The sequence below is a fragment of the Fusarium verticillioides genome, chromosome 2, assembly GCF_000149555.1.
Source record: "Fusarium verticillioides 7600 chromosome 2, whole genome shotgun sequence".
Taxonomy (NCBI): domain Eukaryota; kingdom Fungi; phylum Ascomycota; class Sordariomycetes; order Hypocreales; family Nectriaceae; genus Fusarium; species Fusarium verticillioides.
This window is the reverse complement of record NC_031676.1, coordinates 2,225,059-2,239,105: the sequence shown is the minus strand read 5'-3', so window position 1 is coordinate 2,239,105 and position 14,047 is coordinate 2,225,059. Positions and strand designations below refer to the sequence as shown.

The following is a 14,047-nucleotide window of genomic DNA, read 5'->3' as shown; positions in this document are numbered from 1 at the left end:
CCCGGTTCAAGCTCAGTAACCTCAATTCACGTCTGCGGGGAAATACTCCATAAATTATCTCGCAACAGCCTCTAAAATTGCCTGTATTACTCCCACCATGCACCATCAAGTCTAGCGCCCAATTTTAGTTGGGGTTAAACAGCTCGGGCAATCGGGGTAAAGGCATGCGGGGTGCCTGGGGGGAGGGGTGGGGGGTTGACATTTTAGCCTCATTACACAGCAACGCAACCACTAGTTACCTCGGTTTAAAGTGTGGCGAGTCTAAGCTTAGATAACCTTGGTTACAAGATGAAATGAATATTGTTGGCATTGCTTCTCTATATCGTATTCTTCCGCTCAGCTCTCATAGCTGCAATGCCTGAGCATCATCGCCTTTCCTTTCATCATCGTATCCCTTCTCTTGAGGTCAGACGAATGCATCATAGCCAAACGTATCTCAAAATTCATCGGCAAGCATAGTAGTCGTCTGTTTACTACTATGTCACCCCCAGCCTCTTATGTCGTTTGAAGAGGATGCCCACACGGCCAGCCCCTAAACCCGACGACTCGCTTTCACTTCCTAATTACTTCCATGCATTCAGCCCTGCCCAGGGATCGTTTTGCTGCTGTTGCTGAGGAGCTGCTGATTGAGGATGCGCACTCTGCGGATAAGCACTGTTTGGGTGCGCGCTGTTAGGTTGATTCCCATAGTGAAAGGTCTGTTGAGGTCCAAGCGGTGGTGGCCCAGGAGGTGGCGGAGGTGGCACGAATCCAGGTGGCACATAGCCTCCCTGTGTCTGCGGTGTAGCTGAAGCTCCGTACCCTCCAAATGACTGAGTTTGTCCGAATGTTGTCTGGTTAGGAGGCGGTGATGCAGGGCCCCGGTAGCCTCCGATGTTGAACGACGTTTGATTCGGAGGCGGCGACGTAGGTCCCGGTGTGCGTCCATATTGGCTTGGATTATATGTAGGCTGCACGAAAGTGTTGATAGGAGGAGGTCCGAACGATTGTGTTGTTGGTGGCGGAGAAAAGTTCTGGTATGTTTGTTGTTGAGCCAGTGTCTGTTGCTGCACCGGAGGTGAGTTCGGCGCCTGATACTGGCCTTGGTAATTGGGTTGTGGATATCGAGGATTCTGTCCCTGTTGATACTGCGAGGGAGGTGTTGGCCGATTTTGCGTAAGAGGCTGTGGCGACGACTTGGAAGGGTCCATCGACATTCGGTCCATGAGACCCCTGAGTCTCTCTCGCTCCATCTCGGCCTGCGAGTTCTTGCTCGATGACCGCTCCTGCTCAATTTGGTTGAGTAGCTGCGCGCCCTCGGATCTACGGTTGTTGACAAAGCTGTCAACGTTCTTCTCCAAGCTCTCTACTGTCTCGCGCATCTCAGTATACCAGTTTTTGGCGCTCTGTAAACCTGCGACAAGGTCCAGGAATTCCTGGTATGCGCGCTTATATCGGTTGATGACTGATGATCGCTGCCGCTGGATTGTTTCATATTTGCTTTGTTCCGATTGAACTCGCTTGTCCTGCAATAATCTGTTGAATATGTTCGTGAGCTCCTTCATCAAAGCCGACTGCTTGTGATTGGCTTGCAAAAGTCGGTTTTGATGCGGCCGGAACTTTTCCAGTTCTTGCTCAAAAAGCTGCGTCTCATAATTAGATATAGACTTCTTATTCAATATGAGGATCTGGGAAATATCGTCGTTGTGAGCCTAGCAATGTTAGTAGGCTTTTGATTGAATACTAGTGAGTTCACTCACCTTTTCCTTCAAATCCTTCAGCACCTGGTTTCGTTCTCGCTTGATAAGGTTGAGTTTCTTGAGAATATCCTCAACTCTGTTAATCTGATCCATAACACTGGGACCCTCTTCAAAATCGTCATCCAAAAGATTCGGCTCGGTGCCAGCCGGGCTTGTTGCGTTACTTCCCCTTGCTCGCGCTTGTGCAACGGCACGTTGGAACAGCTGGTCGACTTCTCCTGACTGAGCAGCCCGTCGCATTTCATCAAAATCCATTTCGTTCTGTCGAAGTTTACCCGCCAGCTGGTTGTCACTCCTTGATGCCTCATCTAAAGCCTCACGGTAATGGCGAATATCGCCCCGTAATGTCGTTGTGAGTCTCGAGCTTGGCTGCTGTGTCCAGTCGTTTTCATACTTGGATCGCATTTTTTCACATACACCTTCCTCCATATCGAGTTGCTTCGTACTCTTATCCAGAACCATGAGGATGGAATCCTTCTCGGACCGGAGCGAATCGAACAAGGTTACCGGGTTCTCTTGGTCAGATACATCAGCGCACCACTGCCGGAAGTCCTCGTCGGGCAGGATATCCTGATCGAATCCACCCTTAAGGACTTGCAATGCTCCTGGCAGCCTCAAATAATCCAAACTGGCTGCCATTTCATCATTGGCCGTTTCCACTCGTTCTGCCTCAGCTCGTACAAGCTTGGCTTTCTCTTCATCATATAAGCTGGCAGACTCCGTAACAGCAAACGGCACAATTTTAGCGAAAAGGTCAGGCCCAGTGATACGCTGAATGTCTTGACCAGCATATAGCTCGCTGACAGGAATTGGCTTCGCGGCTGGCAGCTTGGCGACGGCTTCCAGGCTGGCCTCGGCGGGCACTTCTTGATGGTACACATAGTCATTATCCCTCAAAGCACTTTGCAGCTGAGTTTGCACTGTCGAGTGATGTCTTTTCGTAATTTCCTGAAGAAATCCTCCACAGTCGGCACTCAGGTTCGAGCTCATGGGAACCGAGCTAGGAAAGTTCCTAGCAATGCGCTCGGCCTCCTTTGCTTGGGCCTCGGCAACTTGCAGTCTTCCAGCAGCGATACCATGCTGATTAGCCTCGTCATCTGCTAATGCTTGATAGTATTGTGCCATAGAGTTTAGCAGGTTGGTTTTGATCTGGCGCCGTTAGCGAACAACATCAAGAACCAGCCATATTGGATGGTATTGGGGGAATATACCTGTATCATCAACAGCCACACTTTCTCAAAAATAGCCTTGTTCACATTCTCCTGGACACCTTCAAGGGCCTGGCCATATAGATAGCCAGCCTGGGCAGCCAACTTTGCGAGCAACCCAATCTTTTTCTTATCAGCAATTTGCTTTTCAAGGAATACTTCCTGAGCTTGTGCCAGCATGACATGAATCAATGCCTTGACAGTCTCTCTACTAAGGTCGGATGATGGCGCATGGAGGAAGTTCTCATTGATGTAAGTGAACATGCCAGCTGAAGCCTGAAAGTTGTGGTAGGCAGTCTTGAGAGCGGACTCCTCGGCGCGGTCTTGAGCAGCAGCGTGACAGGAGAGAACAGCAGAAATGTTGAATATGATAGAGGCTTTCTCGAAGGCGAGTGAATATTGCGCGGTAGATTTGTGTGTGAATGCGTCGAACCTGATTATAGAAAATCAGCAGGTGTCATAAGGCGCACCACACCATCCGGTCGAACTTGACCTCGGGGAAACGAACCATGTAAAGGATATCTTGATGTGCTGCTCATCAACAGGAAATCGTAGGTCAAGAAGCTCAAGCTGCCCATAGTAGCGATAAAGCATATCTCGTCCAGATGTGCTATCCTTCCCAGCGCCCCGCACATCTTGTCTCAATCGATTCAGTGTCGCACACTCCTCTGCATAGCGTTCTGGATCATCGCCGTAAGTATCGCGGATATAGCCCTTCAAAGGCTCAATCCAGTCAATCTCGTTTGTAGCCTTGAGGGGCACCGAGATCATGGGAGACTGTGCCATGGCAGGCAACAGCTAAAGGGCGAATAGCGTAGTGGCGCGATCGGATAGGACTACTGATCGAGGTGAGCGAGAAGAAAGGTATGTGGCCAATATGCAGCTGAGCGTGGAGATGTCTACTGGAGCTCCAAGTTGGCGGTCGCACAGATGCAGCTAAGGGTTGCAGAAGATGCCGGGTGGAATGATAAGGCTGAGGAAGAGACAGATCAAGTCCCTGGATCTCGAGGACGATAGCCGGCTGGCCGCTTGCAATGCGACCCGATCTACGTATACGGTTCGAAGTGCGTGGTAATAACGGGAGTAAGAGGCGGGTCGTAAGAGGATGGTTTGGGGGCGGTAGCGGGGACAGCTACAGCACGAAGCCGGCCAAGAGCTAGAGAGGCCGCAGAGTCAAATAAGCTCGAGGGAGATGCAGCTGGGGGGATGCACTGTTGACAGGGGCCGTCGAGGGGTGGTGTCGAGAGGAAATCAGTCAGCGAAAGCTGCAAGAAGACACACCAGTCGATAGTCAATCGTCCCACCGAGATTGTGAGGGACGAACAGAGACGTGTCTTCGTTTAAGTTGAGTCGAAGGTTGAGTCGAGGTTGAGGTTAATGGAGAGCGGGGTCCGTCAGGCCCAGTTGGCGTACGGCGGTGACGAAATAGGTCCAGGGGGTCGTCGAAGCGCGGTAAGGGTAAGGTACCTAAGACATGAGGTAGGCACAGGAACAATGTTTTGTCACATTTAGATGAGGGCAATAAACACCGCAGTCTACTCTGGAGTGCCGCAGCTGATGAGACGGGTAAAAGTCTAGACCCGTGGCATGTACAGTAGGTAGGTCAGGTAGCTCTAGAGACGGCTAAATTTAGACAGAAGCACTTGGAGCTGCCCGGGCAGCACCTTCTGATTTTGGAGACCACCCGACCTCACCTCAGCGAGCATTACAGAACTTACCCTCTATAGGTACTGCGCCTACGGAACATCATCAGCTCCCATCGCCAATTGTAACATAGATACAGTATGGAACGCCCACGCTTAATTCATGCATACTACGATATTCAATGCCTGCAACAGATAGTCATCTTCCATCACCACTGGCTCATCATCACCCCCGTCGCCGTCTCATCGCGGCATATATCTCCACTCAAGCACCCCAGAACATGAGCTTTTAGTGCCAAACGGCATCAACAACCGCCTGATGGGCCATCTTAGGCCCAATATCAACAGCCAGTAACGTTGCAAAGGCGCCTTGTAAACCAATTCTCGTCCCGTATCTTGTGGCTCGACTATTCCTGGCTTGTCTAAGCCTCAATGATTAACCGCCGCCATACTGTCCTTTTCACTTTAATCCGACACTATCACAGACCGATAATAATGTTGAGTTCGGTTCGTGATAACATTCATGGGCCGCGTTATTACTTACGTGGAGAGATGCGAGTCACACAGCTGCCTGTTGATACCTAGCTTCGTCAAATGCGTACTACGAGCTGATGAATACATTAGGCATCACTGTTTTCAATGCATGGGACTAGCCAGATTGTTTCTCTGGGCAATCGCCGTCAATCTTCATATCACTTTCTAGATAGCTTCCGGTGATCTCGACTCAGGCCTGCAAGGCGATTCGTTCGACAGTCACGCCAAAATGAAGCCTCATCATTATCATGTACGCCAAGACATTTTTTCCTTCCAACCATCACACTTTCTTTGATCAACAAAATGGAAAATCATCTAGTTATCTTGCTTGGGTCAGCGGTCGGGGCTCCCTAATCGTCTCAATCACATCTAATCACAACCCAATAGAAGCGATGGGAAAGACATGTTGATGTTTGCTTCGTAGTCCATGCATGAAGCATGTCACATGTTCAGGCTCACATCCATTGATAGGTAGAGAACATCCTAATGGTCTGCCGAACTATCAATGTTGCAGCTAGACCATCATCGAGTTGCTCAACTCAATATCACTCTCATACAAAAAGACCCTCGTCTGATGACTCGGGGCTAATGCAAGTGACGCTGGCCTCATCCTAGCCAGGAACGCTCGTTCTATCTACCATTGGTCAGTTCTTCACAAAACCAACAAGGAATCCCGCCCCAATCCGTAGCAATGAGCGGCCCGCTTCTGCAGGGGTCTTGATCCCTCTCAAAGGGTCGCCGCGGCCTATTATGCGACCCCATCTCTAACTATTCCAAACCGTGCGCCACGAGCTCGAGATATGACCAACCGGGTCAGCGGTCTATAAACGAAGCGGTATACATAGGAGGTCAATGTATCGGTATCCTGAGGTTATAATAGAGGTGAAAATACATTAAATACAAGATGGTCAGATACATGAACTCTAGTTGGGCAGAGTTACATCAGACCATTTCAAGCTAGCCCCAGGGCTCACTTGTCACACCGCAAACTACCTCGATGTGTCGGGTGCTTTTGACGACGGGGCTGATCACTCTTCTAGTAAAATAGCCGACGGCTTGCATTTCTTGATCGCAAGACTGATCTGAACATCACCGGATCCACCTGTTGGTCTCCAAACTGAAGAGTACGACTGCCGATGATAGATCATTGCCGGTAAGTCAGTATCCACTATTCACGTTTCCTGCACAGGAGTGGTTCGCGGTGTAGATGACTTTTTTTTAAAAAAAAGATCGCCGAGGGGTTTTCAGTTACCTTTCTCACAATGATTTCCCGTGCTCATAGTCATGTCCTGGTTGGTACGTTCACTTGTGATATGTAACATGCTCTCATCCCTCATAATGTATTTGCCAACTGATGGTCACGAGGGCAAGCCTCGTTCTCGAAACTCATATTTAAGTACAAGGCGACTATTTAATAAGTGATTACTATATCAACAATAACAAGCCCCTCAATAAATCGTTCACATCTGAGAAAAATCATCCTGCGTTTGGTCTCTAGGGTAAGGTTGCATTAAGATGGTATAGGTACTACAACGCTATCATAGAGACGCTGACTCTTCGAGAGTCGGATTTAGCAGAGGCCATAGCCTAGGTGGATGCACAACATATGTGGACGCTGAGATGTCTTTTATGTAGTCCTGTGACGTCCATGAAACAGCCCGGTACTTTCGGCGCAAGTGTATAAAAAAGCGGGCCGTACCTGGAGGCCAACGTCCGGCCGGGTCGGGATCGGCCCACGTGCCAAGTCTACGTATCTCGACTGAATGAGGGACTACCTTAATAAGTGATGTAATTATACTGGGTCTATCGAGAACATCGCATTGCATGTACCACATTATGACCTTGATTCAATTATCATTGTCACCTGACGTCAACGATAGTGATGACAAAATGACGCTGGATTTGGCTGTTGCAGCTCAACATTATATCAGCCGCGAGTGGCCATGTATTAATGAGAATCTCTACTGTTTAGTAGCCCACTGCCACTCATCCTGAAGACAAATCACACTTCTCTTTATCGAATCTCGAAATGTCGACACCGGCAGCTGCCTTCTATCAGCTCCGTTGCGGCTGCAACCAATACCCATGGGGTAAACAAGGTTCCAACTCTCTATCTGCACGACTCTGTGAAAAGACGCCGGGATGGGATGGCGATGGAAAGAAGAACTTCAAGATTGATGAGGACAAGCCATATGCTGAAATGTGGATGGGCACATACCCCGTGTTGCCGTCCTATGTTGCTAGCACAGGCGAAGATCTCCAAGACGTTCTGGACCGATACCCAAAGGAACTGTTGGGGGAGAAAATCACTTCGAAGTTTGGACACAGCAAACTTCCATACCTTCCCAAGGTTCTGTCTATTGCGAAAGCATTGCCATTACAGGTTCACCCTAACAAGGAATTTTCGAGTAAGAAGCACAAGGAGGACCCAGACTCATTCACGGATGGCAACCACAAGCCAGAAATCGCCCTCGCATTGTCCGAGTTTGAGGCATTTTGCGGCTTCAAACCTGTTGAGGCTATCGTGGATATCTTACGCCAGAAGCCCTTGAGACACTTCCTTGTCGCCGGTGGCGCAACTGTCGCGGATGAGAAGCTCAGTCAAGAAGGACTGAAGCAGGTTGTCAAAACTATTTTAACATCACCTGACGAGGACATCAAGAAGGCTTTTCAGGCAATCCGAGAGCTCCCAGACTCTGCCTTTACGGGACTTAACTCAGCCATTCCACAGGTTGCCAAGAAACTTGAGAAGAGTTTCCCTGCAAACGACCCTGGTAATCTGGTCGGATTGTTATGTATGAACTACATGCTGCTCCAACCGGGTGAGGTCATCTACATTCCAGCAGGAGGAATTCATGCCTATATCCAGGGTGATATCATTGAATGTATGGCACGTTCTGACAATGTTCTCAACACTGGATTCTGCCCCAAGGCCGAGCGAGACAATGTCGATGAGTTCTGCTCCGTGCTTAACTGGGAGCCCACGACCAAGTCACAAACAACCCTGCAGCCAGAAACTTATCCTGGAAGTAAGGAGGGCAAGACCCAGCTTTTCAAGCCACCTACCAGCGAGTTCAACGTGCTTGCGACTGACTTGAAATCTGGTGAGCGCGAGGCATTGAGTGAAGGTGGCCCCAAGATTATACTTGCTACACGTGGAAGCGCAAATATTAAGGCGAATGATCAGTCGTTTGAGCTATCCGAGGGCCATGTGTATTTTGTCGCTCAAGGAGTGAAGCTGGATATCACTGCTGGTAGTGGTGGTCTGTTGCTGCACACTGCGGTTGCGGAATGATTGGCTATGACGATTAACAAAGAGGACAGTTCAGTCCATGAAACTTGGTGAGATAGATCATAAATGGAGAAAACTCTTAAGCCTGTAGTTTAAACAGATGTCGCAAAGTCTCATATAAGAAGCTTAAAGTTCAGTTCTAAACCATCACTCACACAGTCTTTTTTGGTTACATGTTACCTGTATGTTCCTTCCGGCGTACTGTTCATCTGAGTGGCAACTGATTTAATATTGAATCTCGTTCACCAGCCATTGCGGCATGGAGGAAATAGCTGACGGTGTAGGCTCGACTCTGGATGGCAGTGTTAGTGGCGGATCAGCTTATGAGAGTCCAGGTCCATGCATCGATAACAAACGCTTCACAAGTCATTTCTTAGGTATCTCGTATGAGGCCCGTCATAACCACAATACTTAACCACCACACAAACCAAAATTAAATGATGTTAGTACGACTCTGGATAACAGTACGGTGAGATTCTAGGACAAAAAGACAAAAACATACAACAGCGGGGATTCGCTGGTCGTCACCGACCCAACTACTAATCCGCCGGTTAGTGGCTTGACTATGGGAGAGCAGACGGGATCCCGTATTTTCCACTACCTATGGTCGTATGTACCTGTCAATCGTGGGAGGAAGACTATAGCCTGAGCCCTCTGTTTCTGTTGACAAAGTACATAGCGCCTGGAGTACGCGATCGCATATCGAGCTGATGATGGATAATGAGCTCTAGGTAATAGAGTGGGTGAAAACCTATTACGGCATGTAGTCTATGAGAATCTGGTGAGAAAGGGAGGAGGAGGAGGAGGTTGAGATGCGGTTGCCGATGTGGTTGCGGGTGGTGTTTTAGGCAGGCACGGAGCATTGGCCAGGCAGGTAGGGGTGCACTGCGTTAAGTGTGCCACTGGGACGAAAGAACGAACAGTGCGACTGCTCCATGATTCACCCTGACCTTTGCCTTCTTCTTTTCACAACTCCTCAACACTCTTCACCATGAGATTCTTACCTACACCAACAATTCCCGAGGCTGATCTGTATTTGATCGCGGATGAATAATACCAAGCTCCTTTTACGTCCAACTTCCATGAACGCCTCTCTTATTCTGGACTTCCACTTTAGCCAACCTGTTGTTCGCGTCTAAGTGTCAATAATGTCAACTTTCGACGGCATCATATCTGAATTCCCAGATATTAGAAGTCAGTTAATCTCCGAGAAATGGCTAACACGTTCTTACAAAATTCCAGTTGACTTCTTCCGGCGCAATGCCGGTGCACAACCGCCACTTGCTTGTTTTCTAAGTCATGTTCACAGCGACCACTTGGCCGGGATTGAAAGCCTGCGATCTCCATTGTACGTCCCCAAAATTGCTTTGAGTAATCTACTGACTTTATATCCAGTGTCTACTGCTCAGCAGCCACCAAAGAGATCCTTCTTCGTCTTGAACGATATCCTTGTCGCATCAACTATGCTAAGGGGGTGCTAGAATCAAGACTGCAAACCTTCAAGCATCTCCGCAAAGTTTTGGTATGTATGCTCTCTATTTCCCCGACCTCATACTGAAGGAAATAGAAACCCTTGCCTTTAGAAACTCCTACATCGATCGAGCTTTGCCCGGGTCGTGAGATCCAGGTAACTCTTTTTGATGCCAACCATTGCCCTGGGGCGGTGATGTTCTGTATGTTGACACCCGAAAACAATCTTTACTGTTTCTGACCGAATCAAGTGGTCGAAGGGGATAAGAAAGCGATTCTATACACAGGAGATATTCGGAGCGAGCCTTGGTTCGTAAACGCTATATCCCGGAATCCGAATCTAATTGAGTACACGTCTGGCATCAAGACCCTCGACAAAATATATCTTGACACGTCTTTCACTGAGAAAGTGCCTTTTCAGACAAAAGCCCAAGGCATCGCTGAATTGTTGCGAAAGGTTTCCCAATACCCTAGTGATACCATCTTCCACTTACAAGCCTGGACCTACGGATATGAAGACGTCTGGCTCGCCTTATCTAAGGCTTTAAAATCCAAAGTCAGTTAGAATGATCTCACAGGATGGCGAACTCTGATCACTGATATTAGCAGATTCATGTCGACGATTACAAACTCCGAATCTATGGTTCTCTCAAATCAAAAACCCCTGACTCGAGATTTGAGACGGACATTCATCTGACTCCAGAGTCACCGGCTCTGACTGGCCACACGTGTGGCAACACGCCACACCCAGGGTGCTTAACGTCAGAAGAAAATGTCCGCTTACACAGTTGTGAAAAGGGGAACTTATGCGAAGTGGCTCAAAGACCTACCACTATATCTATTCAACCTATCGTTGCGCACCTGCCTACAGGAGAGGACTTGGCCGAAGTTGGCGTTGGCGGTGGCGGAGTTGATCTTCAACGAGAAGCCGAGTTGGAATTTCTGGACCAAGCTAGCCTGGCCACCCTGTTTAATACGTTTGTACATTGTATCACTTTTGCGAGAGGCATGCTAATCACGAACCCAAGATTCCTTTCTTCATCTATCTCTTCAACCGACATGCCAGATATACTCGAAGAGACCTTGAAGAAGATAGCCTCCACCGGTCGCAACATTCCACTGGACTGGGACATCAACACCTTGAACGCTCACTCTGCTGAAGAAGTTATCATGATGCTGGTGGAGAAAATGAGAAAGAATCCCAAAAACCATAAGCAGCGTGACGAGTGCAGTCTCCCAAGAACGATTTACTTTCCATACTCGAGGCATTCTTCGTTACCGGAACTCCGCCACTTCGTCAAAGCTTTCCGGCCACTAGACGTGTGGCCATGCACTGTCAATAACGCTGAGTGGCTAAAGAATGGTAAGTAATGCATATGGACCTACGCGTCTTTAGCTGATATATGAAAGGGATTACTATTGGGGGCCTATTTGGGCCATTATGTTCCTGTGAATTATTTGAACATGATTTGGTGATGCAGGATTTTGCTGCCAAACACACATCAGATGACGGACGCCGGCAACATGGCAGCCAGACAACGATCGGATCCGACTCCATCCCAAGCTCACCAGTCCGTGAGTCGCAGGGTGTAAGTCAGAAACGCCCTATCAATATAAACAATCGATTCGTGAGCCCCTTATTGGATACGCAAGCGAGTATTCGTCATGGACGCATTGCCTCGGGAGTGGGATGCCCAGAGGAGAACCTGGAAGCGTCATCCGAAAACTCTACTCAACAGTCGCTCGTAGTCCCTACCACCGAGCAAGCAGAGGACATGCATCCGGAACCACTGATAAATAACTCATCCAATTCGCCAGCACCTGTTTCTTGCCGCCGCAAACGTACCATTTCTTTTACTTCAAAAAGTGAAAATGGCAGTAACAGGCAACAAAGGCGCCAAACTCCTGAAGAAACGTTGCCCCTGACATTATCAGACGAGGCCTCAATTGGTCGCCAGGATGCATATTGGCATATGGTTGATTACATGGACAAGGGTACTTGGGGATCGTTCCAGCTTATATCTACGAGCAACGAGTATACAGTCAATGAATCGGAACTGTGATCGAGTGTACATTCTATAATATTCCAATTAAGCAATTCATGTTTCGAGCAAAGATTACCATGCTTCATTCCGGACAGAATACAACGCTTTATGCTGGTGGTAAGGGGACCCGTGCCTATACAACAGCTTCAGCGACCATCTGTTTAGGCCACTGCATCATTCCTAAGAAGTTTGGCCTGCCGCTTAAGCCTTCTTCTAACTTGGCCATCACCTGTCGAGACCAACCCCTCGTGAACCAGAAGCCTTTCTCAAATACTGCCCAGTGCACAAGGTAATGTGCGAAGAGAAGAAGAGCATGTGGCCTTTGTGCAGCTAAGTCGATGAGTATACTGTCATCAATAATGTATAGCCAGAAATGTGCCGCAGCGACCTCTGCATGTAACCCAGCAGCGGCAAATAGTCTCGCAGAGGTTTCCAGACCTTCAACAGCTGATGTATAATGTTGCAAGCCGCTAGCAGGGATATCAGCTTCTTGGAAGGCTCGAAGCCTTTGCAATGCGGTCCATGTATCCGTGGGTAGAGACGAGTTCTCGAGAGAGGGACAGCTATGGGTTGGGTCAGCTTCTTTCAAGGTACAATCACAGCCTCGGGCATAGATACCGTTCTGCCTCATCGTCAGAGTCAAGACCCCAGATTCCGAAGACGACAGGAGCGAATTCTGTTTTGACTATCCGCCCCATTGCTGGTTCTAAAGTTGTCTTGATACCCCTTAGCAACCCAGCAAGTTCGATGAGATTTGTGATGGGGTCTTCCAGTGCACAGTTATTCATCCGGGTGGGTAGCGTCAACATATGCAGTACAACGAGAGATGCAAAGCCGAAAACAGGCATCCAATTGGTCATGCTATAGTGTTGGAGGTAACGACGATAGCCCTCGGAGCCAAGAGTTTGATGATAGTCAGCCAATGGCAGATAGGTCTTGCGATTATCTGGCACCAGATAGGCCTTGTGGGCTGCGGCAATAGCAAGGATTCCATGCATGACGAAAGGGTCTTGATAGCCTAATCTTGGAATGGCGACGCCCCAGACGTATGCCAGATCTTTCCGGACGCACAATGTATCCGCGGTTACTGTGCAGTAGTGATGCATAAGCTCACAATCGCAGGCCCAAAGTTCATGTGGAGGGAAGGGAGCGATCTGCTGTGTGGGACTGGGGTGACTGTAGCTGCCAAAGGGATCAGGGGAGTTGACTAAATGATGGCTGTCTAAGGAGCTCAGAGTTGGAGCTGGGGTTGAATCTGAGGGACTCAAGTTGGGAAAATATGATGAGCGACTGTCACTGCTGCCTGCAATTGAAGAGATGCCTAGATTGGTTAAAGGTTGTGACGCGAGACTGCATGTTACGCCATGTCTTGTGCAGTGGAAACATGATGGTCGAGCCTCATCACACTACTTTGGTTAGACGCAGAGAACGGCAGAACGGTTATGGAGAAGCTTAAATCTCCAGCTCGGAAAGGGCGTTATTGGTTTACGAACCTTGACCTTACGCTTCTTACAGTTTATACAACCAGTCCGAGATTTGGTATGAGTTCTTCGAGAAGACATTGTATGATTGGTTTCTAAACCCGCGGGTTCGTATCACGAACAAACGTCAAGCGAAGAGAAAAATGAGAGACAGGAGAAGACCAGCTTAGAGACACTCTTTTCACATGGACTCGGGAGAATATAGAGCGAGGCAAATGACGAGTACGCGGAAACAGCCTTCTATACGCGTACTCGGAGCCGCTAGGGTTGTTTTAGGAGAGGAGAGTTATGTCGGCATCCCTGTCATCGGGACGTTGAGGCTCCCGTTAGTGGCAGATTGACCAATGTAAAGCAAAGCATGATGAGACTCGAGCTTCATTGGGACAAGAATGGGATATTCGCGAGTACTCGCAAAGTGTTGGGAGGTTTATCAGATGTACGAGGATGGCCAAGGCTGTGCGAAGGGAGTAAATTAGATGGTACTCTGTAAAAACATATGTTATAAAGAAGACGTCCTGTTTCCTTTGACGGTACGAAAAATAACCATTGTTCAGCGGTTGAGTCGTTCTCGTCAGGTTTGTTTCTTTGTGTTAAATACCTACCTACCTACCTACCTACATACCTGTTCTTTTTCC

The 14,047-nt window shown here is 48.5% G+C and overlaps 4 protein-coding genes and 1 non-coding gene across 5 annotated transcripts; 2 read left to right on the top strand and 3 right to left on the bottom strand.

Annotated features, from left to right (window-relative positions):
• Positions 1 to 237: 237 nt before the first annotated feature.
• FVEG_04250 (vacuolar protein-sorting protein BRO1) lies at positions 238 to 4,376 on the bottom strand. The gene is made up of 4 exons (XM_018892030.1): positions 3,456 to 4,376; positions 2,951 to 3,380; positions 1,740 to 2,888; positions 238 to 1,691 (listed from the first exon to the last, which is right to left on the bottom strand). The coding sequence occupies exons 1-4, from the start codon at positions 3,731 to 3,733 to the stop codon at positions 564 to 566; spliced, it is 2,985 nt and encodes a 994-aa protein (XP_018748641.1). The 5' UTR covers positions 3,734 to 4,376; the 3' UTR covers positions 238 to 563.
• Positions 4,377 to 6,954: 2,578 nt separating this feature from the next.
• Positions 6,955 to 8,784, top strand: FVEG_04251 (phosphomannose isomerase type I). Its single transcript, XM_018892031.1, has one exon. It carries the CDS (start codon positions 7,154 to 7,156, stop codon positions 8,417 to 8,419), a length of 1,266 nt encoding a protein of 421 aa, XP_018748642.1. The 5' UTR covers positions 6,955 to 7,153; the 3' UTR covers positions 8,420 to 8,784.
• Positions 8,785 to 8,911: 127 nt separating this feature from the next.
• FVEG_15436 lies at positions 8,912 to 9,027 on the bottom strand. Its single transcript, XR_001989292.1, has one exon. It is a non-coding gene; the product is annotated as a 5S ribosomal RNA (ribosomal RNA).
• A 15-nt stretch (positions 9,028 to 9,042) lies between these two features.
• Positions 9,043 to 11,949, top strand: FVEG_04252 (hypothetical protein; the record flags this gene model as incomplete). Its single annotated transcript, XM_018892032.1, has 8 exons — positions 9,043 to 9,610; positions 9,659 to 9,764; positions 9,812 to 9,938; positions 9,984 to 10,089; positions 10,138 to 10,442; positions 10,496 to 10,863; positions 10,915 to 11,249; positions 11,297 to 11,949. The coding sequence occupies exons 1-8, from the start codon at positions 9,565 to 9,567 to the stop codon at positions 11,947 to 11,949; spliced, it is 2,046 nt and encodes a 681-aa protein (XP_018748643.1). The 5' UTR covers positions 9,043 to 9,564.
• FVEG_04253 (hypothetical protein) lies at positions 11,917 to 13,569 on the bottom strand. The gene is made up of 3 exons (XM_018892033.1): positions 13,425 to 13,569; positions 12,550 to 13,337; positions 11,917 to 12,494 (listed from the first exon to the last, which is right to left on the bottom strand). The coding sequence occupies exons 1-3, from the start codon at positions 13,491 to 13,493 to the stop codon at positions 12,065 to 12,067; spliced, it is 1,287 nt and encodes a 428-aa protein (XP_018748644.1). The 5' UTR covers positions 13,494 to 13,569; the 3' UTR covers positions 11,917 to 12,064.
• Between the last annotated feature and the right edge of the window lie 478 nt (positions 13,570 to 14,047).

Bases quoted from the DNA above. Each gene is read 5' to 3' on its own strand.
- FVEG_04250 (XM_018892030.1), bottom strand. From the start codon at position 3,733: ATGGCACAGTCTCCCATGATCTCGGTGCCCCTCAAGGCTACAAACGAG. The intron at 2,889-2,950 runs GTATATTCCCCC...TAACGGCGCCAG, and splicing joins TGTGGCTGTTGATGATACAG to ATCAAAACCAACCTGCTAAA. The intron at 1,692-1,739 runs GTGAGTGAACTC...TAACATTGCTAG, and splicing joins TGAAGGATTTGAAGGAAAAG to GCTCACAACGACGATATTTC.
- FVEG_04251 (XM_018892031.1), top strand. From the start codon at position 7,154: ATGTCGACACCGGCAGCTGCCTTCTATCAGCTCCGTTGCGGCTGCAAC.
- FVEG_04253 (XM_018892033.1), bottom strand. From the start codon at position 13,493: ATGTCTTCTCGAAGAACTCATACCAAATCTCGGACTGGTTGTATAAAC. The intron at 13,338-13,424 runs GTTCGTAAACCA...TAACCAAAGTAG, and splicing joins GTAAGAAGCGTAAGGTCAAG to TGTGATGAGGCTCGACCATC. The intron at 12,495-12,549 runs GTATCTATGCCC...CCCAACCCATAG, and splicing joins TCTGACGATGAGGCAGAACG to CTGTCCCTCTCTCGAGAACT.